At 50.3% G+C, this 27,715-nt stretch overlaps 1 protein-coding gene across 14 annotated transcripts in view; it reads left to right on the forward strand.

Moving 5' to 3' along the window:
- Nucleotides 1-1,131: 1,131 nt before the first annotated feature.
- The window catches only part of CACNA1C (calcium voltage-gated channel subunit alpha1 C), a 319,991-nt gene continuing 293,407 nt past the window's right edge, over nt 1,132-27,715 (forward strand). For 10 of the 14 annotated variants that reach the window (XM_083180862.1, XM_083180864.1, XM_083180854.1 and 7 more), the window contains exon 1: nt 1,133-2,739. In XM_083180862.1, the coding sequence (XP_083036988.1) occupies nt 2,691-2,739 (49 nt within the window). In that variant the 5' untranslated portion in view covers nt 1,133-2,690. Of the gene's footprint in view, nt 2,740-27,715 lie in introns of all 14 variants that reach the window. The other 4 variants (XM_083180868.1, XM_083180855.1, XM_083180858.1 and 1 more) reach the window with 1 other exon arrangement.

Here is a 27,715-nt window from a genome sequence, read left to right on the forward strand (position 1 = left end):
TCGGTGTATTGGGGGGGGGGAGGCTGGTGTATGGAGGTGTGAGTGAGGGGGTCCCGGTGTATTGGGGGGGGGGAGGCTGGTGTATGGAGGTGTGAGTGAGGGGTTCCCCCCGGTATATTGGGGGGGGGCGGTGTATGGAGGTGTGAGTGAGGGAGTCTCGGTATATTGGAGGGGGGGGCAGTGTATGGAGGTGTGAGTGAGGGGGTCCCGGTGTATGGGGGGGGGGGGGAGGCTGGTGTATGGAGGTGTGAGTGAGGGGGTCCCGGTGTATTGGGGGGGGGGGGGGGGAGGCTGGAGGAGTGAGTGAGGGTGTCCCGGTGTATTGGGGGGAGGCTGGTGTATGGAGGTGTGAGTGAGGGGTCCCGGTGTATTGGGGGGGGGGGGGGCCTGGTGTATGGAGGTGTGAGTGAGGGGGTCCCGGTGTATGGGGGGGGGGGGGAGGCTGGTGTATGGAGGTGTGAGTGAGGGGGTCCCGGTGTATTGGGGAGGGGGGCAGTGTATGGAGGTGTGAGTGAGGGGTCCCGGTGTATTGGGGGGGGGGAGGCTGGCTGTACGGAGGTGTGAGTGAGGGGGTCCCGGTGTATTGGGGGGGGGGGGGGGAGGCTGGTGTATGGAGGTGTGAGTGAGGGGTCCCGGTGTATTGGGGGGGGGGGGGGGGGCTGGCGTACGGAGGTGTGAGTGAGGGGGTCCCGGTGTATTGGGGGGCCGGTATATGGAGGTGTGAGTGAGGGGGTCCCGGTATATTGGAGGGGGGGCGGTGTATGGAGGTGTGAGTGAGGGGGTCCCGGTGTATTGGGGGGGGAGGGGGAGGCTGGTGTATGGAGGTGTGAGTGAGGGGTTCCGGTGTATTGGGGGGGGCTGGTGTATGGAGGTGTGAGTGAGGGGGTCCCGGTGTATTGGGGGTGGGGGGGGGGGGAGGCTGGTGTATGGAGGTGTGAGTGAGGGGGTCCCGGTGTATTGGGGGGGGGGGGGGGGCTGGCGTACGGAGGTGTGAGTGAGGGGGTCCCGGTGTATCGGGGGGCAGAGGCCCCGGGCCGGCCGCACATCTGGAGGCAGCAGCGGCGCTGTGTGAGTGCAGTGGCGGGGGAGGGGGGCGGAGGAGGGAGCGGCGGGGGGCTGAGGGCTGAGCCGCTGCTGCTGCTGCTGCCGTCTCTCCCCCTCTCCCTCTGCAGAAGCGGCTGCTGCCAGCACACAGCTCTCGGCATCAGGAACAGCATCTCCCCGGCATGTCTCCCCCCAGCACCGCCGCTCCACACTGGGGAGCAGGGAGCCCACATCACTGACCCCCCGTCCGTCCTAGCGGTGCCCGGGCCAGGATGCAGAGAGGCAGCGGCAGCGGCTCTCCGAGGGGCTGTCATACAATGCTGGGGATCAGGTAATAGCCCACCGCAGCCGGGAGACTACAGAGACCCCCAATACCACTACAGAGAGACCCCCATCACCGGAGACCCCCATCACTGGAGATCCTAATTCCACCACAGAGAGACCCCATCACTGGAGCCCCCCAAATTACTACAGGGAGACCACCCCCATCGCTGGATACCCCAATATTATTACAGAGTCCCCTCATCACTGGAAACCCCAATATTACTGCAGAGAGGCCCCCCATTACTGAAGACCCCAATACTACTACAGAGAGACCCCCTCATCACTGGAGACCACCAATATTACAACAGAGAAACCACAAAACTACTACAGAAAGCCCCCCCCCCCCTCTCATGGAGACCCCAATATTACTACAGATACCCCAACATTACTACAAACAGACGCCTCATTCACTTGAGACCCCAATATTACTACAGAGAAACACCCCTACTGCCTTCATAACTGGAGAGACAGACCCCAATACTGATTTAAAGAAAGACCCCCCTTCACTTGACGGGCAGTCCACAAACCACTGGAGACCCCCTGTACCTTCATTACTGGAGAGACAGACCCCCAATATTACCAGAAGCAAGAGCATCGCATCACTGGGCCCGGAGAGCACCCCCACAAATCAGGACCCAGACACCTCCTCCAATCATTGGATACAGAACCACCAAACTACTGGAAACAGACCCCAATATTACTAGTGAGAGCACCCCATCACTGGAGACAGAGCGTCCTCCATATATCATTACTGGACACAGAGCCCCTCACCCCATTACTGGACACAGACCCCCTCACCCCTTACTGGACACAGAGCCCCTCACCCCATTACTGGACACAGACGCCCTCACCCCATTACTGGACACAGAGCCCCTCACCCCATTACTGGACACAGACCCCCTCACCCATTGCTGGACACAGAGCCCCTCACCCCATTACTGGACACAGACGCCCTCACCCCATTACTAAACACAGACGCCCCTGCCACTACAGACAAACCCCCAGATTACTAGAGAGCACCCATCACTGAAGAGTCCCCCAACTCCCCTCATCACTGGACTAATCCAACAGATCTCCCCACAACACCTTGGCAGCAGCCCCCCATTACTTGAGACATCTCCACGGTCACTTGACACTCCCCCCCCCATCCCCTATAACCTTTACTGGACACAGCCCCTCCATCCAATCTGGGACCTCACCTCTATATTGGGCCTGGACAGTGACAACCCCCCTAGCCCTCTGATTTGGGACAGACCCTGGATCCTTGGACACGGCCTTCTCTGGAGGATTAACCTGGAATCTTTTTTTTCCCCTATTTTTAAATGGTCAATGAAAGCCAGAGGATGTATATGTCGGAAGGAGACCATCCAGGTGAGGGTCCTAGACCACCATGAGTCCTAGAGGTAGCCCTCGTCCTGTCTTGTGTGTTATCCAAGGCTCCTAGAGGTGTCCGTCATTGTGTGATGTGGTCCACAGGTCCCCAGGACAGCTGTCATTGTCATTGGAATCTATGGCTGTAACGATGCATATCCATACTGGATGTGACCCTTGGGGTTCTAGTGGTTGCTGTCACATTAATTGTGATTCAAGAGTCCTTGGGGTATCTGTCATGGCGAATGCAATCCACAGGTCCTAGAGGTCCATCTGGCACAGAGAGGTGATGGTAAATGTGTGTGCTAGATTATGCAGAACATGTATCTGTGTGTGTCAGGGGAAGGGGTCTTGTGGTGCAGCCCCCCTACTCCCCAGCAGGATTTCGGAAGGCACAGTACTCGGCTGAGGAGGGCCTGGTGCTCCTGAGTGACAAGAAGTGATTTGGTGGGGAGGGTTGATCAGGCCTGGTCAGGAGGAGAAGGGTTTCTGATGTAGCCTGTGATGTGTGACAGCCAATGTACAGGCTCCGTTACAGTGTCTCCCGGGTAACCTATAGTGTCCGTCTATAGGTGCATGCTCCGTTACAGTGTCTCCCGGGTAACCTATAGTGTTCATCTATAGGTGCATGCTCCGTTACAGTGTGTCTCCTGGGTAACCTATAGTATCCGTCTATAGGTACATGCTCCGTTGCAGTGTGTCTCCCGGGTAACCTATAGTGTCCGTCTATAGGTACATGCTCTATTACAGTGTGTCTCCTTGGTAACCTATAATGTCCGTCTATAGGTGCATGCTCCGTTACACTGTGTCTCCCGGGTAACCTATAGTGTCCGTCTATAGGTACATGCTCCATTACATTGTGTCTCCCTGGTAACCTATAATGTCTGTCTATAGGTGCATGCTCCGTTACAGTGTGTCTCCCTGGTAACCTATAGTGTCCGTCTATAGGTGCATGCTCCGTTACAGTGTGTCTCCCGGGTAACCTATAGAATCCGTCTATAGGTACAGGCTCCATTACAGTGTCTCCCGGGTAACCTATAGTGTCCAACTATAGGTACATGCTCCGGTACAGTGTGTCTCCTGGGGTAACCTATAGTATCCGTCTATAGGTGCACGCTCCATTATAGTGTCTCTCCCACATAACCTACAGTATCCGTCTATAGGTGCACTGCTCCGTTACAGTGTGTCTCCCGGGTAACCTATAGTATATGTCTATAGATACATGCTCCATTACAGTGTGTCTCCCGGGATAACCTATAGTATCTGCCTATAGGTACATGCTCCCGTTACAGTGTGCCCCGGGTAACCTATAGTGTCCATCTATAGGTGCATGCTCCATTACTGTGTGTCTCCCGGGTAACCTATAGTGTCCATCTGTAGGTATATGCTCCTCTACAATGTGTCTCCCGGGTAACTATAGTGTCCAACTATAGGTACATGCTCCGGTACAGTGTGTCTCCTGGGTAACCTATAGTATCCGTCTATAGGTGCACGCTCTGTTATAGTGTCTCTTCCCACATAACCTACAGTATCCGTCTATAGGTGCACGCTCCGTTATAGTGTCTCTCCCACATAACCTACAGTATCCGTCTATAGGTGCATGCTACGTTACAGTGTGTCTCCCGGGTAACCTATAGTATCCGTCTATAGGTACATGCTCCGTTACAGTGTGTCTCCCGGATAACCTATAGTATCTGCCTATAGGTACATGCTCCGTTACAGTGTGCCCCCGGGTAACCTATAGTGTCCATCTATAGGTGCATGCTCCGTTACTGTGTGTCTCCCGGGGTAACCTATAGTGTCCATCTGTAGGTATATGCTCCTCTACAGTGTGTCTCCCGGGTAACCTATAGTGTCCATCTATAGGTACATGCTCCGTTACAGTGTCTCCCGGGTAACCTATATTATCCGTCTATAGATGCATGCCCCGTTACAGTGTCTCCCGGGTAACCTATAGTATCCATGTATAGATACATGCTCCGTTACAGTATGTCTCCGGGTAACCTATAGTATCCATCTATAGGTACATGCTCCATTACAGTGTGTCTCCCGGGTAACCTATAGTGTCCGTCTATAGGTACATGCTCCGTTACAGTGTGCCTCCGGGTAACCTATAGTATCAGTCTATAGGTACATGCTCCGTTACAGTGTCTCCTGGGTAACCTATATTATCCGTGTATAGATGCATGCTCCGTTACAGTGTGTCTCCCAGGTAACCTATAGTGTCCATCTATAGGTACATGCTCCGTTACAGTGTCTCCCCGGGTAACTATAGTATCCATGTATAGATACATGCTCCGTTACAGTATGTCTCCGGGTAACCTATAGTATCCATCTATAGGTACATGCTCCATTACAGTGTGTCTCCCGGGTAACCTATAGTGTCCGTCTATAGGTACATGCTCCGTTACAGTGTGCCTCCGGGTAACCTATAGTATCAGTCTATAGGTACATGCTCCGTTACAGTGTCTCCTGGGTAACCTATATTATCCGTGTATAGATGCATGCTCCGTTACAGTGTGTCTCCCAGGTAACCTATAGTGTCCATCTATAGGTACATGCTCCGTTACAGTGTGTCTCCCAGGTAACCTATAGTATCTGCCTATAGGTACATGCTCTGTTACAGTGTGTCCCCGGGGTAACCTATAGTGTCCATCTATAGGTGCATGCTCCGTTACTGTGTGTCTCCCAGGTAACCTATAGTATCCGTCTATAGGTGCATGCTCCGTTTACAGTGTCTCCTGGGTAACCTATAGTATCCGTCTATTGGTACATGCTCCTCTACAGTGTTTCTCCCGGGTAACCTATAGTGTCCATCTATAGGTGCATGCTCCGTTACTGTGTGTCTCCCAGGTAACCTATAGTATCCGTCTATAGGTGCATGCTCCGTTACAGTGTGTCTCCTGGGTAACCTATAGTGTCCGTCTATAGGTACATGCTCCGTTACAGTGTCTCCCGGGTAACCTATATTATCCATCTATAGGTGCATGCTCCGTTACAGTGTCTCCCGGGTAACGTATATTATCCGTCTATAGGTATATGCTCCCGTTACAGTGTGTCTCCTGGGTAACCTATAGTGTCCGTCTATATGTACATGCTCTGTACAGTGTCTCCCGGGTAACCTATATTATCCATCTATAGGTGCATGCTCCGTTACAGTGTCTCCCGGGTAACGTATATTATCCGTCTATAGGTGCATGCTCCGTTACTGTGTGTCTACCGGGTAACCTATAGTGTCCGTCTATGGGTACATGCTCCATTACAGTGTCTCTCCCTGTAACCTATAGTGTCCGTCTATAGGTACAGGCTCCTTTACAGTGTGTCTCCCGGGTAACCTATAGTATCCGTCTATAGGTACAGGCCCCCTTACAGTGTCTCCCAGGTAACCTATAGTGTCCATCTATAGGTACATGCTCCATGACAGTGTCTCCCGGGTAACCTATAATATCCATGTATAGATACATGCTCCGTTACAGTGTGTCTCCCGGGTAACCTATAGTATCTGTCTATAGGTACATGCTCCGTTACAGTGTGTCTCCCGGGTAACCTATAGTATCTGTCTATAGGTACATGCTCCGTTACAGTGTGTCTCCCCGGTAACCTATAGTTTCCGTCTATAGGTACATGCTCCGTTACAGTGTGTCTCCCGGGTAACCTATAGTATCTGTCTATAGGTACATGCTCCGTTACAGTGTGTCTCCCGGTAACCTATAGTTTCCGTCTATAGGTACATGCTCCGGTACAGTGTGTCTCCCCGGTAACCTATAGTATCCGTCTATAGGTACATGCTCTGTTACAGTGTGTCCCCCGGGTAACCTATAGTATAAGTCTATAGGTGTATGCTCCGTTACAGTGTCTCCTGGGTAATCTATAGTATCCGTCTATAGGTGCATGCTCCGTTACAGTGTCTCCCGGGTAACCTATAGTATCCATCTATAGATACATACTCCGTTACAGTGTGTCTTCCGGGTAACCTATAGTATCCACCTATAGATACATGCTCCGTTACAGTGTGTCTCCGGGTAACCTATAGTATCCACCTATAGATACATGCTCCATTACAGTGTGTCTCCGGGTAACCTATAGTGTCCATCTATAGGTACATGCTCCATTACAGTGTGTCTCCCGGGTAACCTATAGTATCCACCTATAGATACATGCTCCGTTACAGTGTGTCTCCGGGTAACCTATAGTATCCACCTATAGATACATGCTCCGTTACAGTGTGTCTCCGGGTAACCTATAGTGTCCATCTATGAGGTACATGCTCCGTTACAGTGTGTCTCTCGGGTAACCTATAGTGTCTGTCTATAGGTACATGCTCCGTTACAGTGTGTCTCCCCGGTAACCTATAGTTTCCGTCTATAGGTACATGCTCCGGTACAGTTTGTCTCCCCGGTAACCTATAGTATCCGTCTATAGGTACATGCTTCGTTACAGTGTGTCTCCCGGGAAACCTATATTATCCGTCTATAGGTGCATGCTCCGTTACATTGTGTCTCCCGGTAACATATAGTACCCGTCTATAGGTACATGCTCCGTTACAGTGTCTCCTGGGTAACCTATAGTATCCGTCTATAGTTACATGCTCCGGTACAGTGTCTCCACGGTAACCTATAGTATCCATCTATAGGTGCATGCTACCTCACAGTGTATATCCTAGTAACCGTCTATATTTACAGTCTCCATTACAGTTATATCTCCCGGGTAACCTATAGTATCCGTTTATAGGTGCGTCCTAGGTAGCTATTACAGGTATAGTTGTATATGTGCGTCCTCGGGCTGTATGTATCACAGGTATAGAGCGGTATAGGTGTATATGTACGTCCTCGGGCTGTACGTATCACGGGTATATAGCGGTATAGGTGTATATGTGCATCCTCGGGCTGTATGTATCACAGGTATAGAGCGGTATAGGTGTATATGTGCATCCTCGGGCTGTACGTATCACAGGTATATAGCGGTATAGGTGTATATTTATGTCCTCGGGCTGTACGTATCACAGGGATATAGCGGTATAGGTGTATATGTGCGTCCTGGGGCTGATGTATCACCGGTATAGAGGGTATAGGTGTATATGTGCGTCCTTGGGCTGTACGTATCACAGGTATAGAGCGGTATAGGTATTATGTGCGTCCTCGAGGCTGTACGTATCACAGGTATATAGCGGTATAGGTGTATATGTGCGTCCTCGGGCTGTAAGCATCACAGGTATAGAGTGGTATAGGTGTATGTGTGTCCTCGGGCTGTATGTATCACAGGTATATAGTGGTATAGGTGTATATGTGCGTCCTCGGGCTGTACGTATCACAGGTATAGAGCGGTATAGGTGTATATGTGCGTCCTCGGGCTGTACGTATCACAGGTATATACCGGTATAGGTGTATGTGTGTCCTCGGGCTGTATGTATCACAGGTATATAGTGGTATAGGTGTATGTGTGTCCTCGGGCTGTACGTATCACAGGTATATACCGGTATAGGTGTATGTGTGTCCTCGGGCTGTATGTATGACAGGTATATAGTGGTATAGGTGTATATGTGCGTCCTCGGGCTGTACGTATCACAGGTATAGAGCGGTATAGGTGTATATGTGCGTCCTCGGGCTGTACGTATCAAAGGTATATAGCGGTATAAGTGTATATGTATGTCCTCGGGCTGTACGTATCACAGGTATACAGCAGTATAGGTGTACAGTATATGTGCGTCCTCGGGCTGTACGTATCACAGGTATATAGCGGTATAGGTGTATAATGTACGTCCTCGTGTTGTATGTATCACAGGTATATAGCGGAATAGGTGTATATGTATGTCCTCGGGCTGTACATATCACAGGTATATAGCGGTATAGGTGTATATGTGCGTCCTCGGGCTGTACGTATCACAGGTATATAGCGGTATAGGTGTATATGTACGTCCTCGTGTTGTATGTATCACAGGTATATAGCGGATAGGTGTATATGTATGTCCTCGGGCTGTACGTATCACAGGTATATAGCGGTATAAGTGTATATGTAGGTCCTCGGGCTGTACGTATCACAGGTATACAGCAGTATAGGTGTACAGTATATGTGCGTCCCTCGGGCTGTACGTATCACAGGTATATAGCGGTATAGGTGTATATGTACGTCCTCGTGTTGTATGTATCACAGGTATATAGCGGAATAGGTGTATATGTATGTCCTCGGGCTGTACGTATCACATGTATACAGCGGTATAGGTGTACAGTATATGTACGTCCTCTGGCTGTACGTATTACAGGTATATAGCAGTATAGGTGTATATGTACGTCCTCGGGCTGTACGTATCACAGGTATATAGCGGTATAGGTGTATATGTGCGTCCTCGGGCTTTACGTATCACAGGTATATAGCGGTATAGGTGTATATGTGCGTCCTAGGGCTGTACCTATCACAGGTATATAGTGGTATAGGTGTATATGTATGTCCTCGGGCTGTACGTATCACAGGTATAGAGCGCCATAGGTGTATATGTGCGTCCTCGGGCTGTACGTATCACAGGTATATAGCGGTATAGGTGTATATGTGTGTCCTCGGCTGTACATATCACAGGTATATAGCGGTATAGGTGTATATGTGCGTCCTCGGGCTGTATGTATCACAGGTATATAGCGGTATAGGTGTATATGTGTGTCCTCAGGCTGTAAGCATCACAGGTATACAGCGGTATAGGTGTATATGTGCGTCCTCGGGCTGTACGTATCACAGGTATATAGCGGTATAGGTGTATATGTGTGTCCTCGGGCTGTAAGCATCACAGGTATAGAGCGGTATAGGTGTATATGTATGTCCTCGGGCTGTACGTATCACAGGTGTGTAGTGGTATAGGTGTATATGTGCGTCCTCGGGCTGTACGTATCACAGGTATATAGCGGTATAGGTGTATATGTGCGTCTTCGGGCTGTACGTATCACAGGTATATAGGGGTATAGGTGTATATGTGTCCTCGGGCTGTACGTATCACAGGTATAGAGCGGTATAGGTGTATATGTGTGTCCTCGGGCTGTAAGCATCACAGGTATAGAGCGGTATAGGTGTATATGTATGTCCTCGGGCTGTACGTATCACAGGTGTGTAGTGGTATAGGTGTATATGTATGTCCTCGGGCTGTACGTATCACAGGTGTGTAGTGGTATAGGTGTATATGTGCGTCCTCGGGCTGTACGTATCACAGGTATATAGCGGTATAGGTGTATATGTGCGTCCTAGGCTGTACGTATCACAGGTATATAGCGGTATAGGTGTATATGTATGTCCTCGGGCTGAATGTATCACAGGTATATAGCGGTATAGGTGTATATGTATGTCCTCGGGCTGTACGTATCACAGGTGTGTAGGGGTATAGGTGTATATGTGCGTCCTCGGGCTGTACGTATCACAGGTATATACCGGTATATATGTACATTCTGGGGGCTGTACCTATCACAGGTATATAGCGGTATAGGTGTATATGTACGTCCTTGGGCTGTATGTATCACAGGTATATAGCGGTATAGGTGTATATGTACGTCCTCCGACTGTACAGTATCACAGGTATAGAGCAGTATAGGTGTATATGTACGTCCTCGGGCTGTATGTATCACAGGTATAGAGCGGTATAGGTGTATATGTGCGTCTTGGGCTATACGTATCACAGGTATATAGGTGTAATATGTGCATCCTCGGGCTGTACGTATCACAGGTATAAAGCGGTATATGTACGTCCTCGGGCTGTGTGTATCACAGGTATATACGAATAGGTGTATATGTGCGTCGCTCAGGCTGTACGTATCACAGGTATATAGCGGTATAGGTGTATATGTGCGTCCTCGGGCTGTACGTATCACAGGTATATAGCGGTATAGGTGTATATGTGCGTCCTCGGGCTGTACGTATCATAGGTATAGAGCGGTATAGGTGTATATGTGCATCCTCCGGCTGTACGTATCACAGGTATATAGTGGTATAGGTGTATATGTGCGTCCTTGGGCTGTACGTATCACAGGTATAGAGCGGTATAGGTGTATATGTACGTCCTCGGGATGTACCTATCACAGGTATATAGCGGTATAGGTGTATATGTGCGTCCTCGGACTTTGTGTGTCACAGGTATATAACGAATAGGTGTATATGTGCGTCCTCGGGCTGTATGTATCACAGGTATATAGCGGTATAGGTGTATATGTACGTCCTCGGGCTGCACGTATCACAGGTATATAGCGGTATAGGTGTATATGTGCGTCCTCGGGCTGTACGTATCACAGGTATATAGCAGTATAGGTGTATATGTGCGTCCTCGGGCTGTACTTATCACAGGTATATAGCGGTATAGGTGTATATGTGCGTCCTCGGGCTGTACGTATCACAGGTATAGAGCGGTATAGGTGTATATGTGCGTCCTCGGGCTGTACGTATCACAGGTATAGAGCGGTATAGGTGTATATGTGCGTCCTCGGGCTGTACGTATCACAGATACAGAGCGGTACAGGTCTATATGTACATCCTCGGGCTGTACGTATCACAGGTATATAGCGGTACAGGTGTATATGTATGTCCTCGGGCTGTACGTATCACAGGTATAGAGCGGTACAGGGTATATGTATGTCCTCGGGCTGTACGTATCACAGGTATAGAGCGTACAGGTGTATATGTATGTCCTCGGGCTGTACGTATCACAGGTATATAGCGGTACAGGTGTATATGTATGTCCTCGGGCTGTACGTTATCACAGGTATATAGCGGTATAGCTGTATATGTGCGTCCTCGGGCTGTTTGTATCACAGGTTTATAGCGGTATAGGTGTATATGTACGTCCTCAGGCTGTACGTATCACAGGTATAGAGCGGTATAGGTGTATATGTGCGTCCTCGGGCTGTATGTTTCACAGGTATAGAGCGGTATAGGTGTATATGTGCATCCTCGGGCTGTACGTATCACAGGTATATAGCGGTATAGGTGTATATGTACGTCCTCAGGCTGTACGTATCACAGGTATAAGCGGTATTGCATGTGCCATTTGATCCTGGGGTTGCTGTGAATCTCGGCGGCTGGGGGGTGGGGGGGTGGGGGGTATCCACGGGAGGGGGGGTGGCAGGGGGGGGTGTGTATGCCATGAATTGCGGGGAGGGGGGGTCGCGGGGGTGGGTGCTGCGAATTGCGGGAGGGGTGGGCGCGGGGGTTGCAGCGAAACGCGGGAGGGGGGTCGCAGGCCGGGGGGTTTGCCGCGAATCACGGGGGGGGGGGGGGGTCAGGGGGTGCCGCGAACTCCGGGGTCGCGGGGGTGCAGGGGGAAGATGGGTGCGGGGGGTTGCAGCGAATCGCAGAAAGGGGGGGACGCAGGGCGAGCTGCCGCTAATCGCGGGAGGAGGGGGGTCGCGGGGTGGGGTGCCCCGAATCGCCGGAGGGGGGTTCGCGGGGGCGGGGGAGTGCGAATCGTGGGAGGGGCCCTGCGAATCGCGGGAGGGGGGCGGCGGGGGCGGGGGAGTGCGCGAATCGGGGGAGGGGACCTGCGAATCGCGGGAGGGGGGGCGGCGCTCACCTGGTGTGTCTGGTGAGTAGCTGTGTCTTTGCTGGGTAACATGGGGAGGCAGAGGGTGTCTGGCACTGTGCATACCTCCCAACATGACCCATGCCAGGAGGGACACAATGCTCTGCCGCTGGACTTTCTTCCTAATGTATGATTACCCTCCATCTGTGTTGAACAGGTTAATTGATAGGAAAGGTGCTTCAACACAGGTGATGGCAATCATACATTAAAAGGGAAAGTGCAGGAGCAGAGCAATGTGTCCCTCCTATGACTGTGGGCTCACTGGGCTGGTTCTCTGTCATGTGAGTCAGAGGCTCCACCCAGCGTTAGAGGGTCAGACACACTTTGAGTAACAGATGTAGCCAAATTTATAAGAGATAGGTGTATAGGTACGTCTCGGGCTGTACGTATCACAGGTATATAGCGGTATAGGTGTATATGTACGTCCTCGGGCTGTACGTATCACAGGTATAGAGCGGTATAGGTGTATATGTACGTCCACGGGCTGTACATATCACAGGTATATAGCGGTATAGGTGTATATGTGCGTCCTCGGGCTATTCGTATCACAGGTATAGAGCGGTATAGGTTTATATGTAACGTCCTCAGGCTGTACGTATCACAGGTATATAGCGGTACAGGTGTATATGTATGTCCTCGGGCTGTACGTATCACAGGTTTATAGCGGTATAGGTGTATATATATGTCCTCGGGCTGTACGTATCACAGGTATATAGCGGTATAGGTGTATATATACGTCCTCGGGCTGTACGTATCACAGGTATATAACGGTATAGGTGTAAATGTGCATCCTCGGGCTGTACGTATCACAGGTATATAGCGGTATAGGTGTATATGTACGTCCTCGGGCTGTACGTATCACAGGTATAGAGCGGTATAGGTGTAAATGTGCATCCTCGGGCTGTACGTATCACAGGTATATAGCGGTATAGGTGTATATGTACGTCCTCGGGCTTTGTGTGTCACAGGTATATAACGAATAGGTGTAAATGTGCATCCTCGGGCTGTACGTATCACAGGTATATAGCGGTATAGGTGTATATGTACGTCCTCGGGCTGTACGTATCACAGGTATAGAGCGGTATAGGTGTAAATGTGCATCCTCGGGCTGTACGTATCACAGGTACATAGCGGTATAGGTGTATATGTACGTCCTCGGGCTGTACATATCACAGGTATATAGCGGTATAGGTGTATATGTGCGTCCTCGGGCTATTCGTATCACAGGTATAGAGCGGTATAGGTGTATATGTACGTCCTCAGGCTGTACGTATCACAGGTATATAGCGGTACAGGTGTATATGTATGTCCTCGGGCTGTACGTATCACAGGTTTATAGCGGTATAGGTGTATATATACGTCCTCGGGCTGTACGTATCACAGGTATATAGCGGTATAGGTGTATATATACGTCCTCGGGCTGTACGTATCACAGGTATAAAACGGTATAGGTGTAAATGTGCATCCTCGGGCTGTACGTATCACAGGTATATAGCGGTATCTCTTATATATTTGGCTACATCTGTCACTCAAAGTGTGTCTGGAGCTGTAACGCTGGGTGGAGCCTCTGACTCACATGACTGAGAACCAGCCCAGTGAGCCCACAGACAGTGCCAGACACCCTCTGCCTCTCCATGTTACACAGCAAAGACACAGCTACTCACCAGACACACCAGGTGAGCGCCCCACACCTCCATACCTCCCAACATGACCCTCTCCAGGAGGGACAGAATGCTCTGTTTGTGGACTTCCATCTTAATTTATGATTGTCATCACCAGGGTAATTGATAAGAAAGGTGTTTAAGCACAGGTGATGGTAATCCATCAATTAAGAAGAAAGTCCAGAAACAGAGCAATGTGTCATGTTGGGAGGTATGCACCTCCCTCCCCCCCCCCCCCCCCCCCCATTCACGGCATCCCCACGATTAAATGGCACATGCAAAACACTGACATGGCTATGGTCGACAATGAAAAAGGTTGACAAGATTTATTTTTCACTTTTTCAATGTTTTCATATTCATTCTCATGTGTCGACATGGACACCAATGAGGTGTCACACTTATGTCAACATTTACATGTGTTGACCTTTCTATGTTGATTTTTTCTTGTGGCAATTTTTTTCCAGTGACAACTATGTGCACGTCAACCTAGACATCATCAACCAATTCTTTGTATAATATATAACACCTGTTCTGTTTTACTGTAGGTGTTTTAAGTTAGATCTTTTACTGCTACTATTACTGTTTATGTAAATGCATTCTGAATGACAGCAACATCCTACCATCCTTCTACAAGAATATATAACCAACTAGGTGATTCATCGCGCCCCGTGCCCCCCCCCTCCCACAATTCACGGACCCCCCGCGCACCCCCCTCCTGCGATTCGCAACCCCCCCCTCGTGCAATTCACGCCCCCTTCCACGCTTTGCGGACCCCCGCCCTCTCCCGCGATTCGCCGACACCTCCGCCCCCCCTTCCCTTGATTCACGGCACCCCCCGCAATTCACGGCACCCCTAAGCCCCTCTTTAGTCCCCCGTATACTCACACACCCCTATCACTACCCAGCTTCCTGCTCTCCTGAACCGTAACTTCCACCACTGGGGAGTCGCTGACGCTGTTTTGCCCACATGCCCCTATCATGCCTCATAGCCCAGCCTCCTGCTCTCATGCACCCGAACTCCCACCCAGTAGGAGGAGACACTGACTAAGGGCCACCATCCTGTACTGCCACGCTGGACCCTCACCCACTGGCAGAAGCTGCACAGTATCTCCCACCCTCCTCTTTAGTCCCCCTTATGCCCACACACCCCTATGACTACCCAGCCTCCTGTTTTCCTGTGTCGTGACCTCCGCCAGTGGGGAGCCGCTGACTCAAAAACACCCTACTATACTATTGCACACACACACACACCTAAACAACATGCACACACAGCCCCACACCCCCCCACACCCACAAATGTCACTGTACCTCCACACTATCAATGTACATCTTACTCTGTAACCGCTTTTTAATTAAACAAAACAATACACCCCCCCTTCCACATCATATGCTCTCTATGTAACACATATCACCTATAACTCAAGTTGCAATACAGGCATCTTTCATACAATTCTAACCATCTTTCTCATATACAAATGTTCTGTGCAAGGTAAATACTGGCTGCTTTATTATTATACTGCAATTTAGATTTCCCTTTGAACACACCCCACCAAAATCTAACTTTCTCTGCACCTGTTACATCTGCCCCACATGCAGTGCACATGGTTTTGTCCATTTTGAGAATAACTTTGTCCTGCGGTTAGTCTGAATTAGGCCCAGTGTATCTATCCCAGAGAGTAGAGTACTGTATATGCGTGTTCTCCATGTACCCGTGTATACGTCCTTTCCCGGGCCTAGCTCACTCACCCGATGCCCCGGAGGCACCCACGCTGCTCTCTCTGGGAAGGCCGCAGTCCATGGTATTACCGGGTATTTGTGCAGCATATGGACAGATGCGATAATACTTCGCATATTAAATAGATCTCTGTCCTCATCCTGTTATTGCAATCAGATAAATCCCAGTGCCACCCCCAGCGCAGGCCCTGGCAGGGGATCGGGCTCGGCGTAACCCCCGCCATCCCAGCATGAGCAGCTTAGGGGGAGAGATGGGAAGACGAGGGGATAACGTTATCCAGATACACCTGGGTCCTTTCCAGGTTTGGAAATACACTCTGGCCCCTCTGCTATACAGAGGCGGATGACAGCCGTGGTACTTAACCCTTTCCTGGACGGAATTATCCAGCTTTCGGCGTTTAACCCTTTCAGTGCCTGCTACCATGCTGGAGATCTTGCAAAAATAAAAATCTTGGGAGGATTATTCGGGAAGGCTCGCTGCTCCTTCGGCTCGCGTATCGAGGCGTTGGTTTGACCAAGGTGGATTTATTTCTGTGTGCTCGTGCAGCATTTGTTGGCTCCCGCACTGGTTATCTATATACCATACTGAATACGAGGACCTCTGTGTTTCCTGGTACCTTTAATATTTAGTTTTTGGACCAAAAAAAATTACAAATGCAATGGTAATTTTCAAAAAGACTCGCGTTGTGCGCGGCGTATCCCGGGCCTGAGAACAATAGCTCATCACGTTTGTCCTGAAGGGGTCATTTATCTTGTGACATTTTTCCGGTAATAAAAAGAGAAGCCTTCGGGATCGTCAGTCAGCTGTTCAGTAAGACGCGCGGAGTGGGCCGATCCCAGCTGGAAGCCTAGGGGTTAAAGCGATGCGCCCCATCTATCAGGAAGAGCTGACATAAACAAAGGGGGGGGGTCTTATTTATTATTTTCCCCATTATTTATTGAGTACAGTTTTTATAGAGGCCATAGAAGGCCATAGAGGTAGGGAAATGTGCGACGCACATGGAAAGAGATGGCCTTCAGCTTTATATACAAGCACTGAGTAATCTATTCATACGATGGAGTGGATATAGAAGGGGCTGCTGCCCCCACAGCGCCATTGGATGGGGATTGTCCCGATCGCAGCGCTCGCTCTGTGTGACGCAGGTGCTGCGGGGGAACCTCGGAAACGCTGCTGCATGCTCAGCTGCAGATAATCGCTCAGCTGCGTAAATATCGGCGCTGTGTGTGGATTGCGTAGGAATCGGGCCCTCTGTCGCTGTAGTACTACAATGAGGTTTATCCAATCCATGCATGGCAATAAAACGGATTTCCCTTTGCTACAGAATAAGTACTTATGCTTTGAGCAGCCGAATGCTGACGTTTCGGCTGGAACACAATGTTGGCGTCGACGGTCGTTGCTCTTATTAGCGGTTTATTTCCGCTCTGCGGGTCTCAGATGTGCGCGGACAGGTGGGGTAATCAGCGGCTCAGCCATTGTTGCAGGTTCCTGTGATTAATGAGGGATGTGCACCAAACATGGCACATCGGGAGGCCAGAGATGCCAGTTGGGAGAGAGTAGATTAGGACAGGTGTGGACACAGCCGACGTGCAGATGTTTTCTGTGATGCATGAACAGAGGGGCATTCGCCAGAGGGAAGGTCAGGTCATCCCCGTATCCTCCATTGAACGCGTTTCGCCCGAAACGCTTATACCTGTCTGTAGAACGTTTTGGAAAAGTAATTTTCTGACAGGGCAGAAATAGGAGCATGCCGTCAGACTGACCCGGTGAGCTTACCTTGTGATGGAGTCGGTAGGTCGACGTGCACAAGGACAGTACTGACAAAAGCTCAACATATGAAAAGGTCGACATGTTTGGGGATTTTTATCCAGTTTTTGGATATTTTTCATACTTTTCCGTCAACATGGATTCCAATTGTCCTGAGTGGAAGGGAGCAGTGTGTGTCAGCAGCTAGGGAAATGATATGGACGTATTCCACCCCCAACCGTAAATGTACTATGCTTCATGCCAGGGGCAGCCAACTCCAGTACTCGAGAGCTACCAACAGTTCCCATTTCCAGGTCTCCGCACAGGATCACAGGTGAAGTAATTAGCTTCACCTGTGGGTCTTTTAAAATGTGTCAGTCAGTAATGAGTGCACCTGCGAGGTGAGGTGGAAAACGTGACCTGTTGGTAGCTCGCGAGGACTGGAGTTGGCTACCCCTGCTTTATGCTATGCATCGTACCTGAGGCGCAGGTACCAGAGCTGGACCATTCTCTGTGATTGCATATGTCTAGGAATTGCATATGTCACCATGGAGGAAGCAGTTTTCCGTCGCACTCCTGGCTTCCTGGCCCGTACAGACTGCTCAGTGCTACACGATCCCACTGTATATTCAGTCCCGCAGGCCCGTTCCCACAGCACGGACGATCCCATCTCAGAAATATTGCACTGGGTCTAGGTTTAGCTGCCATGGTGGGTACCTTACAGCCGCTATCTTATTAGCTGATCGCCCTCGCTCCCCTCGCTCGCAGCTAAATGAAACTCAGATAAACTATTAATGGCGGCTTTATTCCGCATGATTGGCCATAAGTGGCTGCATTTGATGGCGTTTTTACATATACAATTTCCCAGCATTGGACATTTAAATATTCACGCTGGAAAAAGGCTGAAAATTCCATAAACCGCAGGTATTTAATCTGTAATTTAGAAATCTGCAATGTGTGCAGCGAGGATTTCTGGAAAACCTGCTCCGCTTGAGCACATTTTCCACCCCAGGTGCTGCTGTGATATTATTATTATTTTCCGGTATCTCCCGGCCTCGGCTGTGTTACGTCCTCAGCGGTAATGCTGTAGCTGATGCAGAACCTCTTGGTGGTATCGGCTCGCTGTATACGCTTGGGTAGTTGGCTCGTTAGTTATTTCCCTAGGATTATTCCGAGACCTCGCTGACCGGGCCGGTGAGATGATCAGACCCAGCGCTTGTATTTGTGTAAATTGCTGAGAACTTGTTTTCATCCTCCTGTTAAATATTCATATATTTCACCTGCCGTTTCCAGCGATTGAGTTATTGTACGCGGCGGACGGGAAGGACGTTATTGTGATGCGCTTCAGCCGGAGAGTGGAGAGGATTATTTAAGTCCTGTGACCTTGTAGAGGTCGTCCTGGCTCCTCTGTGGTCTCCGGCGTAATCCAGGCTCTGCTGTTCCAGCTGCTGTGCGACTACAAGTCCCAGCAAGGCTCGCCAGCCATGGGACAGATGCCTACCTTTGACATCGGCTAGGGCACATATAGCAATGGGAAGAGATGAAGCAGAGAGAGATAAAGTAGAAGCCAGTCAGCTCCTAGTTGCCATGTTGCATGCTGTGTTTGAATATTGACAGTTTGGAGCTGGTTGATTGGTACTTTATCCCTCTTCACTTTATGTATCTGCAAGTCCTTGTACACCTGCTCCAAAATGTGCTCTAACCCATAGCAACCAATAAGACACTATATATGCGCCAACAACTTCTTCCTGTGCACCCAGGGCCTCCATTTCCATTTTGTAGGCGTGGTTTACCTTCCCAATGACAGGGAAGTGGGCGTGGTTCCAAATACGCTTGGCAGACTGAAGGTGCGTACACACGGGGCAATATGATCGCTGCAATATATTGCTCAGCGTTCCGTTTTCATCTGCGACCAGAGATAGTCGCAGATGAAAATGTCACATTGCCGGGAGAAGAGGCGCCGGGGATGTCGCTGGTCGGAGGAGCGACCATTTAGGTGCTGAAAACGGGAGCGCGCACCCGGCGATTTATCGCTGGTGCACACTCCGCTCCGCGACCATATTTCCAGCGATATTTGCTATAAACGCCCCCGTGTGTACGCACCTTGACAGGCACCAATTTAAATATCGGCGCAGGCACCTGCTATGGTCAGTAAATGGGCATCATTAAGCCTGAGCTGGGACCGGTGTAGGGGCTTAATTAAGATCTGATCGCAGGAGAAGTTTCTTCTCAAAATGGGCAAAAACCATGCTGCACCGCAGGCGGGGCAGATGTAACAGGTGCAGAGAGAGTTAGATTTGGGTTTGCTATGTTGTTTCTGTGCAGGGTAAATACTGGCTGCTTTATTCTTACACTGCAATTTAGATTTCAGTTTGACCACACCCCACCCAAATGTAACTCTCTCTGCACCTGTTACATCTGCCCCACCTTCAGTGCAGCATGGTTTTGCCCATTTTGAGAACAAATGCGGCCTGCAATCAGGTCTGAATGAGGCCCTAGGACTGGAACGTGCTCTTGGAGCAGATGAAGATTGTTTATTGAACAGACGGCCGCATACAAATGAATAACAATGATTTACAAATCCCATAATTACCGTCGTCGCTCTATTTCAGTGGCCGTTCCCTGGTGGTGATCCGGCGCAGCTGACAAATGCCTCAGAATCATTATATTGCTACAGGGTGGGGATCAGCTCACAGTCAGTAGATCAACAGTGTCAGCAAAAGGTTTACACGTGAAAGGTTGACCGTGAGGTTTTAACTGTTTTTTGGGGGTGACACCTGAGCGCATGGACCTCTGATTGGTGTATGTCAATCATATTGTGTAGTGATCCCTTCAGAATCAGGGCAGGGTGGAGGGGTAAAGAGGGCAGCTCGTGCCTGCCGTCATCACTAATGTGGACGGGTCTGCCGACGACACTAATGTGGGTGGGCCCGGGCCGCCGCGGTCGCTAATGTGGGCAGGCCCAGGCCACTGAAATCACTCTTGGGGATGTACCCGGCACGTATGGAGGTGCCGGGCGTCCCCATGTTCTCTTGTCAACATGAATATACGGCGTGTGCGTATGACTCACAGGTCGCTGATAAATGGGCACGGCGCCCTGCTTAAACGGCCTGGAGCAGGCATGTCCGAACTGCGGCCCTCCAGCTGTTGTGGAACTACACATCCCAGCATGCCTTGCCATAGTTTTAGCATTCCCTTATAGCAAAACTGTAGCAAGGCATGATGGGTCTTGTAGTTTCACAACAGCTGGAGGGCCATAGTTTCGAGTGTATGGCCTACCTTCCCTGGCGGCAAACGACACTGACAGAGAACATTACACACGTGAGAGTTCTTGTTACCGCCCTTGTATTACATATCAGACAGGTGCTGTCCATTGATGACAGAGACTCCATCTTTGATGCATAGCCACACAGCCAGCGCAGCGGCCTGACCGTCCCTCCAGTTCTCCGCGTGTCGGCTTCCTGGAGCTGTGCATATGCTAGGCACGGTGAGGTAATGCAGCCTCCAGACAGTATCGCAGAAACATTCCTTATTGGCTTCCCTGGGGACGAGCCAGTATAGATGCTGGGACGCTCGCTGCGATTATCGTACGGTACATCTCTCCCGCCCAGGGTATACATCGCTGTACTTTCATTTACTTTACATTTTTCAAGAACTGCTTTTTCACAACAAAAAATAAAAAAAGTAATCCGTAAGTGACGTTCTGGCCGGAATGCTGTCGCTGCCCGCGCTCCGGGACTCGATGTCTGCGGCTGGGATTGTTTTGTAATGAGAATAGTTAAGGAATGGCAGCTGATGCTGTATGATGTCGTTTGTGTACCTGTACGGGTTTGTGTTACCGCTCAGTCACTTGTATATCGGCAATCTGACGGATATCGATTATTTATCAATTGGATCTTTATAACGGATCCTGGCTGCGGCGTGCCCGCTAGCTGCCTGCACCCATTCATTATCCGCTCATACTGGGGGTTCCGCTCAGTCGCTATGACGACCCCATCAACAGGTAAAAGGTGTACAAAATGGGCAGGTTTAAAATGTCATCATGATGTCAACACGGAGCTGGCCGACACAAGTTTTTGTGTTTGCTTTTGGTATTTTGTTTTAAAACTTTTGTTCCATTTACCGTCCACGTGGACTAGGATCGGGAATAATAACCCGTGGCAGGTGCAGACACTTTGCCCGAGGCGTGGCACATTCACACAAATGGTGGCCACAGAGGACGACACATACACAATTTCCGTAGTGACCTTTTGACCCTGTCGGCGATATGGGGTCGACCATTTCACCACACTGATTTATACCACACCCCATACTGAGCAGTGCTGTACAGCGCTCATTATGGTCCTCATTCTGAGCTGGACGCGGTGGTGCGTTATAGGGGATTTTCCACTATATAACCGGTGCCGCTCCCTGCTCCATATGGGCTTACAACTCTGTGAGGTAAGATTGGTGCCACTGACCGCCATGTCTGGTCACCCCTATCATATATATGTGGGCGTGTCTGGAGGCGGAGCTCCAGGGATACTTACCAATAACGACAAACACCAGTCTCAGAGTGGGAGGGGTTGGTGCTGGTCACTTGACCTTAATTTCACACAGAACGATTCGTATGTCTGACGAGCATTCATTGGACATTAAAGTGTAATTGACCAGGCTGTAATGCTGGGACTTCTAGTTCCACAGCAGCTACCCCGGGGATCTAGGGTTTTATTCTGGTTCATTCACTCGGATGCAAAATTCGCAGTGAACCAGATCCCGCCTTGTGAATGGCGGTAAGCCGGCCCACCATTCGTAAGGCGCGTACGTTTGCACTGGCTGTGAATGGATGTTTTACATGCGACCCCCCCCCCCCCCCCACGGTGACCATCGAAAGATGTGGAAGGTGCATGAATATGTAAGGTTGCTCTGAGCTCAGGGGGAAGTGGTGATGTCAGCTGCCCGCCCCCCACGGTCTCATTAGCATGAGAACGCCCAGCATTGTCATGGGAACACCAATGAAACGCTTGACGTTCCTATATGGTAATGGGCCAGCCTGCCGCCGCCCCCCCGCCATCCGTTCGCAAGCATGGGTGCGTAACCCAGCGACCAGTGTGGTCACCATGGACGCTTGCACCAATTGCATGCACATGCGCAGAAATGCAAAACAGCGGCTCCCTTCGAACGCAGACAGGCATGCGAACGGACCAGAATAAGGTCCCTTTTACTCTGTGAGTAGGGACACGGTGACAGGAGGGCGCGAGCAGCACGGTCAGGGGCGCTTATTGCTCCAGGCCTCGCCTAATCCTACAGTCCTGTCAGGCAGGGAGCGAGGAGCGGCCTCCGATGCTGCGAATACTGCACCAGATCTATCACACGGTTCCCTGGATCATACCGACAGTCACACACGGAAATAGCACATCGCTGAGAGGATCCTGCCAGGCAGGGAGCGAGGAGCGGCCTCCGGTGCTGCGAATACTGCACCAGATCTATCACACGGTTCCCTGGATCATACCGACAGTCACACACGGAAATAGCACATCGCTGAGAGGATCCTGCCAGGAATCGGGCTTCACATAATACCCTGTTACTGTAATCACAGGAGTAGGGGGTCCGTATCGCGGCCCCTCGCTGACAGACGTGCGCCGTGTCTACATTTTCCAGAGAAAGTTCCAGATTCTCAGCCCGGCTTGTGTCACCGCGGGACGTCAGACTGGGGCCTCACAAGTTCATTTCCAGACTCTAGACGCTGTGAACCTGCTGTAACATTCCCACATTATAAACAGCTCGGAGCGTCTGGGGGGGCCAGGCCGCCCTTTGGGGTACAGAAACAAGGCAGCGTTAGTTAACCTCTATTATTGGACCCCAGTAATGTGCCCCAAAGCTGCCCCTTTGTTTACATGCGACTTTCCGATCACGCAAGGACCAACAACAGTCACAGGCGATTTTCTACACGCGTGCGGATATCTGTACAGGTTAGCACCAGCTTGGGACGTTCCTGAATAAGGCCCCGCTGAGAGGCTGGGATATCGGCTAGTACAGTGCCCAGCTCCTTATCATGCAGGCGTCTGTCTGCAGTAATACCAAGCGAGGGAGACTTCGGAGAGGATAACCCTATTTGGTAAAAGTGAGCGAGAGGCTGGGAGAGATGCATCCCAGCTGTATACACGGCGTCCCCTGAGAACGCAAGACAGCAAGTGGCATGGGAACATCATCCAGAGGCCACGAGACCAGGGGCTCGCTTAACCCCGTGTCTGCCAGCACTTGGCAGCGGTCCCTAAAATCTTTTTTGGGATTTTATTTTCAAAGTGGGAGATGGGGAGGAACCCCAGAAAATGCTTATTTCTGTCTGTGCCAGGGGGCAGTGCCAACCTATACCTCTCCGTACAGTGGCACAGCAGATGTTGTGTATCGCTCGCTGCTGGAAGGTAATCCGTAAGATGGGAGGACAGATGGCGAGGGTATAAGTGCGCGACTACAGCCCCTGCCCAGACTTATCCTGTAACTAGCACACCAGGCAATGATAGGGGTCTTGTCTTATACACATCCTCCATCCCGCACCAAATCCGCTACAGCGGCCCATTGTACAAGTGCCAGGTGGGACCGATTGTAGGTATTAAAATGAAAGTTTATTTTGCGCAAGCGCATCGGTTCTTGTGCGCAGTATAATGCCTTCCGCCGCAGCCAGGCCGATAGACGCAGTTTCACAACACTGTGGGCAGGATGCAGAGACGGTCGCTGCGGTTCCGTTCCGCCACCGCCCAGGAATGCCGATTGCTTTGCATCTCAGGTTCCGTTACCTGCTCTCCCCTACGCAACAGCGTATTTGTGTGTACACGCAGGGTAACGCAAGTGCAGCAGGGGATTCCGGATTATTCCGCACAGTTGCAGATAATCGCTACCTGCACCATTGTCCCTAATATGCGCCACCTCTGAATTAGGCCCCTGAATGTAGGAAACATTTTTCCACGTATGTGTGAAATCAAGTCACGCAGCGAGATACCCTTCTCAGGGGTTTCTGTCACCCGTTTCTGTAACTTTCTAGGATGCAATCGAGATAGTATAGACCAGTGAGCCCGCTCGACGCAAAAGCTTCGAACGCTAGTCTGCTACCTTCTGTGTTTGTGCATGTGTGAGAAAGAGATGTAGTTTCACTCTGCCAGCAGATGGCGGTGTTTCGGAGACTCACGGACCCTAGACATATATAGATGATAGAATCTGATTGGTTGCTATGGGCAACATAAAACACCTCTGGTGCGTTCCCAGCATGCATTGCTGGCAGGCAGTTTATTGGCTAATTCAGTGTTCATGAGAATGCAGCCAATCATTACATGCAGTAGTGCCTCATGCCTCAATGAGGTGACGGTTCCTAATGGATTGATAAGCTGACTGTTGGTCCATCCCATTGCACCCAGCGTACGCGCCTCAGCGTCATTTACCGGTTTGGACATTTTATTTGGAAATAAGCAAAACGTGGGACGCGCTGGCGACGATGCGCTACAACCGTCATATAAATCATGGTGAAAACCTTTTCTCTCTTTTTTTGGAAAGACGTTTCCCAGCAAAGTAGTGGGGAAATATTCCCACACACAACCCGTAGGAGCCCGTCAGTAAGGGAGCGTGAATGATGTGGGATTCCCGCCAGTAAGGGAGCGTGTATGATGTGGGTTTGGTTCCACTGTCAGAAAGAAAAAACACATGAAGGGGAGATTGTCAGAGTAAGATGCATGGAGGGAAATGCTTAAAATGATTAAGGATAATATCTCACCGATTACACAAAGAGACCCTCACAGCCAATGGCGTACACACACACACGCACACATATACACACACACACAGAACAATGGGGTCGCAGTCATCATCACAGCACGGGACATAGAATTTGGTGGCAGCTGAGAATTCCGTGGTCCATGCCGTCAGTATCTCTGCGTAGGAACCTCGGAGCCTGTATCGCCCTCGGCCTTTCTCCAGATGTGTGATCGCCTTGGTACCATGGTGCATATCTCAGCGTTGTACTGCTCTGTACCTGGGCACTGTGAGGAGGCGGGCATGGCGCGTGCGCTTAGCGGTGTGGTGGTGTCATGATCGGGCACAAAGCATAAATAAATGACACCGAAAAATACACAAAAAACACTCGTCAATCTTTTTTTGTGTTGTTCATTATTCTTATAACTTTTGTGATAACTTATTCATGTCAATCTATTGACTTTGTCGACCTTTGGATCTAGCCGACATACTGCATGTCGACTATATGTGCGCGGAGAACATTTGTGTACTCACCTCTGTGCCGTGTGCGTGGAGAACATTTGTGTACTCACCTCTGTGCTGCGTGCATGGAGAACATTTGTGTACTCACCTCTGTGCTGCGTGCATGGAGAACATTTGTGTACTCGCCTCTGTGCTGCGTGCGTGAAGAACATTTGTGTACTCACCTCTGTGCTGCGTGCACGGAGAACATTTGTGTACTCACCTCTGTGCTGCGTGCATGGAGAACATTTGTGTACTCGCCTCTGTGCTGCGTGCGTGAAGAACATTTGTGTACTCACCTCTGTGCCGCGTGCATTGAGAACATTTGTGTACTCGCCTCTGTGCTACGTGCATGGAGAACATTTGTGTACTCGCCTCTGTGCTGCGTGCATGGAGAACATTTGTGTACTCGCCTCTGTGCCGGGTGCATTGAGAACATTTGTGTACTCACCTCTGTGCTACGTGCACGGAGAACATTTGTGTACTCACCTCTGTGCTGTGTGCATTGAGAACATTTGTGTACTCACCTCTCTGCCGCATTCATTGAGAACATTTGTGTACTCACCTCTGTGCCGCGTGCGTGGAGAACATTTGTGTACTCACCTCTGTGCTGTGTGCACGGAGAACATTTGTGTACTTGCCTCTGTGCCGCGTGCATTGAGAACATTTGTGTACTCACCTCTGTGCCGCGTGCATGGAGAACATTTGTGTACTCACCTCTGTGCTGTGTGCATTGAGAACATTTGTGTACTCACCTCTCTGCCGCATTCATTGAGAACATTTGTGTACTCACCTCTGTGCCGCGTGCGTGGAGAACATTTGTGTACTCACCTCTGTGCCGCGTGCATGGAGAACATTTGTGTACTCACCTCTCTGCCGCGTGCATTGAGAACATTTGTGTACTCACCTCTGTGCCGTGTGCATGGAGAACATTTGTGTACTCACCTCTGTGCCGCGTGCATGGAGAACATTTGTGTACTCACCTCTGTGCTGCGTGTACGGAGAACATTTGTGTACTCACCTCTGTGCTGCGTGCATGGAGAACATTTGTGTACTCACCTCTGTGCCGTTTTGTGCACATATTAAGTTTCCCCGCACCTCCTGTGTGTGCTCCCCTGGATTGCTACCAGCTGGAGGATGGAGGCTTACTGCGCGCAGTCCCCCGCATCTCCGCAGATCAGTAATCTGTGCTGAATCAGGCCCAGTGTGAGGATTTGCTTACAATGGGCACCAGAAGACAGGGAGCAGGGACCGATCCGGGGAGAGAAGGGTTTCCCTGCACACTGGGTGCCATCAATAATCTCCGGGATAAATAGAGTTGTCCGGCGGCTGCTGAGCTGTAAAATACCAGATTTACTTCACTTCACTAACAGACGATTTTTGACATAGTCATTAAAGAACAAAGTAAAAAATGGTCTTTGGGTAAATGTGTGATAAAGTGGACTATGTACTAAGCCTTGCAGAGGGACCAGTGCCAGCCAATCAGCCCCTAGTACCATGTTACAGGCTGTGTTTCCAAAAATGGAAGTTAGAAGCCGATTGTTTTGGGGGTGATTCAGCCCCGTTTGCTGCGGGCCCAGTTCGGTCACCTGACTGATGTTCGCAGGGCTATTTTTCAGCAGGCTCCAGCAGGAACTGAGGCCCTTATTCTAGTTCACTCTTTCTGACAAAATATTTCTTAGATGGACAAAACCATGTGCACTGCAGGTGAGGCAGGTGTTACTTGTGCAGAGATAATTAGATTTGGGTGGGGTTTTATACCCGCCTCACCTGCAGTGCACATGGTTTTGTCCATCTAAGAAATATTTTGTCAGAAAGAGTGAACTAGAATAAGGGCCTCAGTTCCTGCTGGAGCCTGCTGAAAAATAGCCCTGGATGTTCGGGATTTGCGCGTGCCGCCCATAGAAACGCTGGGCGTGCCCCAGTGAACGCAAACGTTGGCGCCCGTCCTGAATTTGATGGGAAGTGTATGCTAGAAGTCAGTCCAGGCTGACTTTTCTTTACGCACAGTCGAAAAATCATTCGATGGTGACCGATCATCGAATGATTTTTCTTTCTTGCGAGCGGAGG

This window comes from Crinia signifera, chromosome 4, assembly GCF_055691185.1.
Source record: "Crinia signifera chromosome 4, ASM5569118v1, whole genome shotgun sequence".
NCBI lineage: Eukaryota > Metazoa > Chordata > Amphibia > Anura > Myobatrachidae > Crinia > Crinia signifera.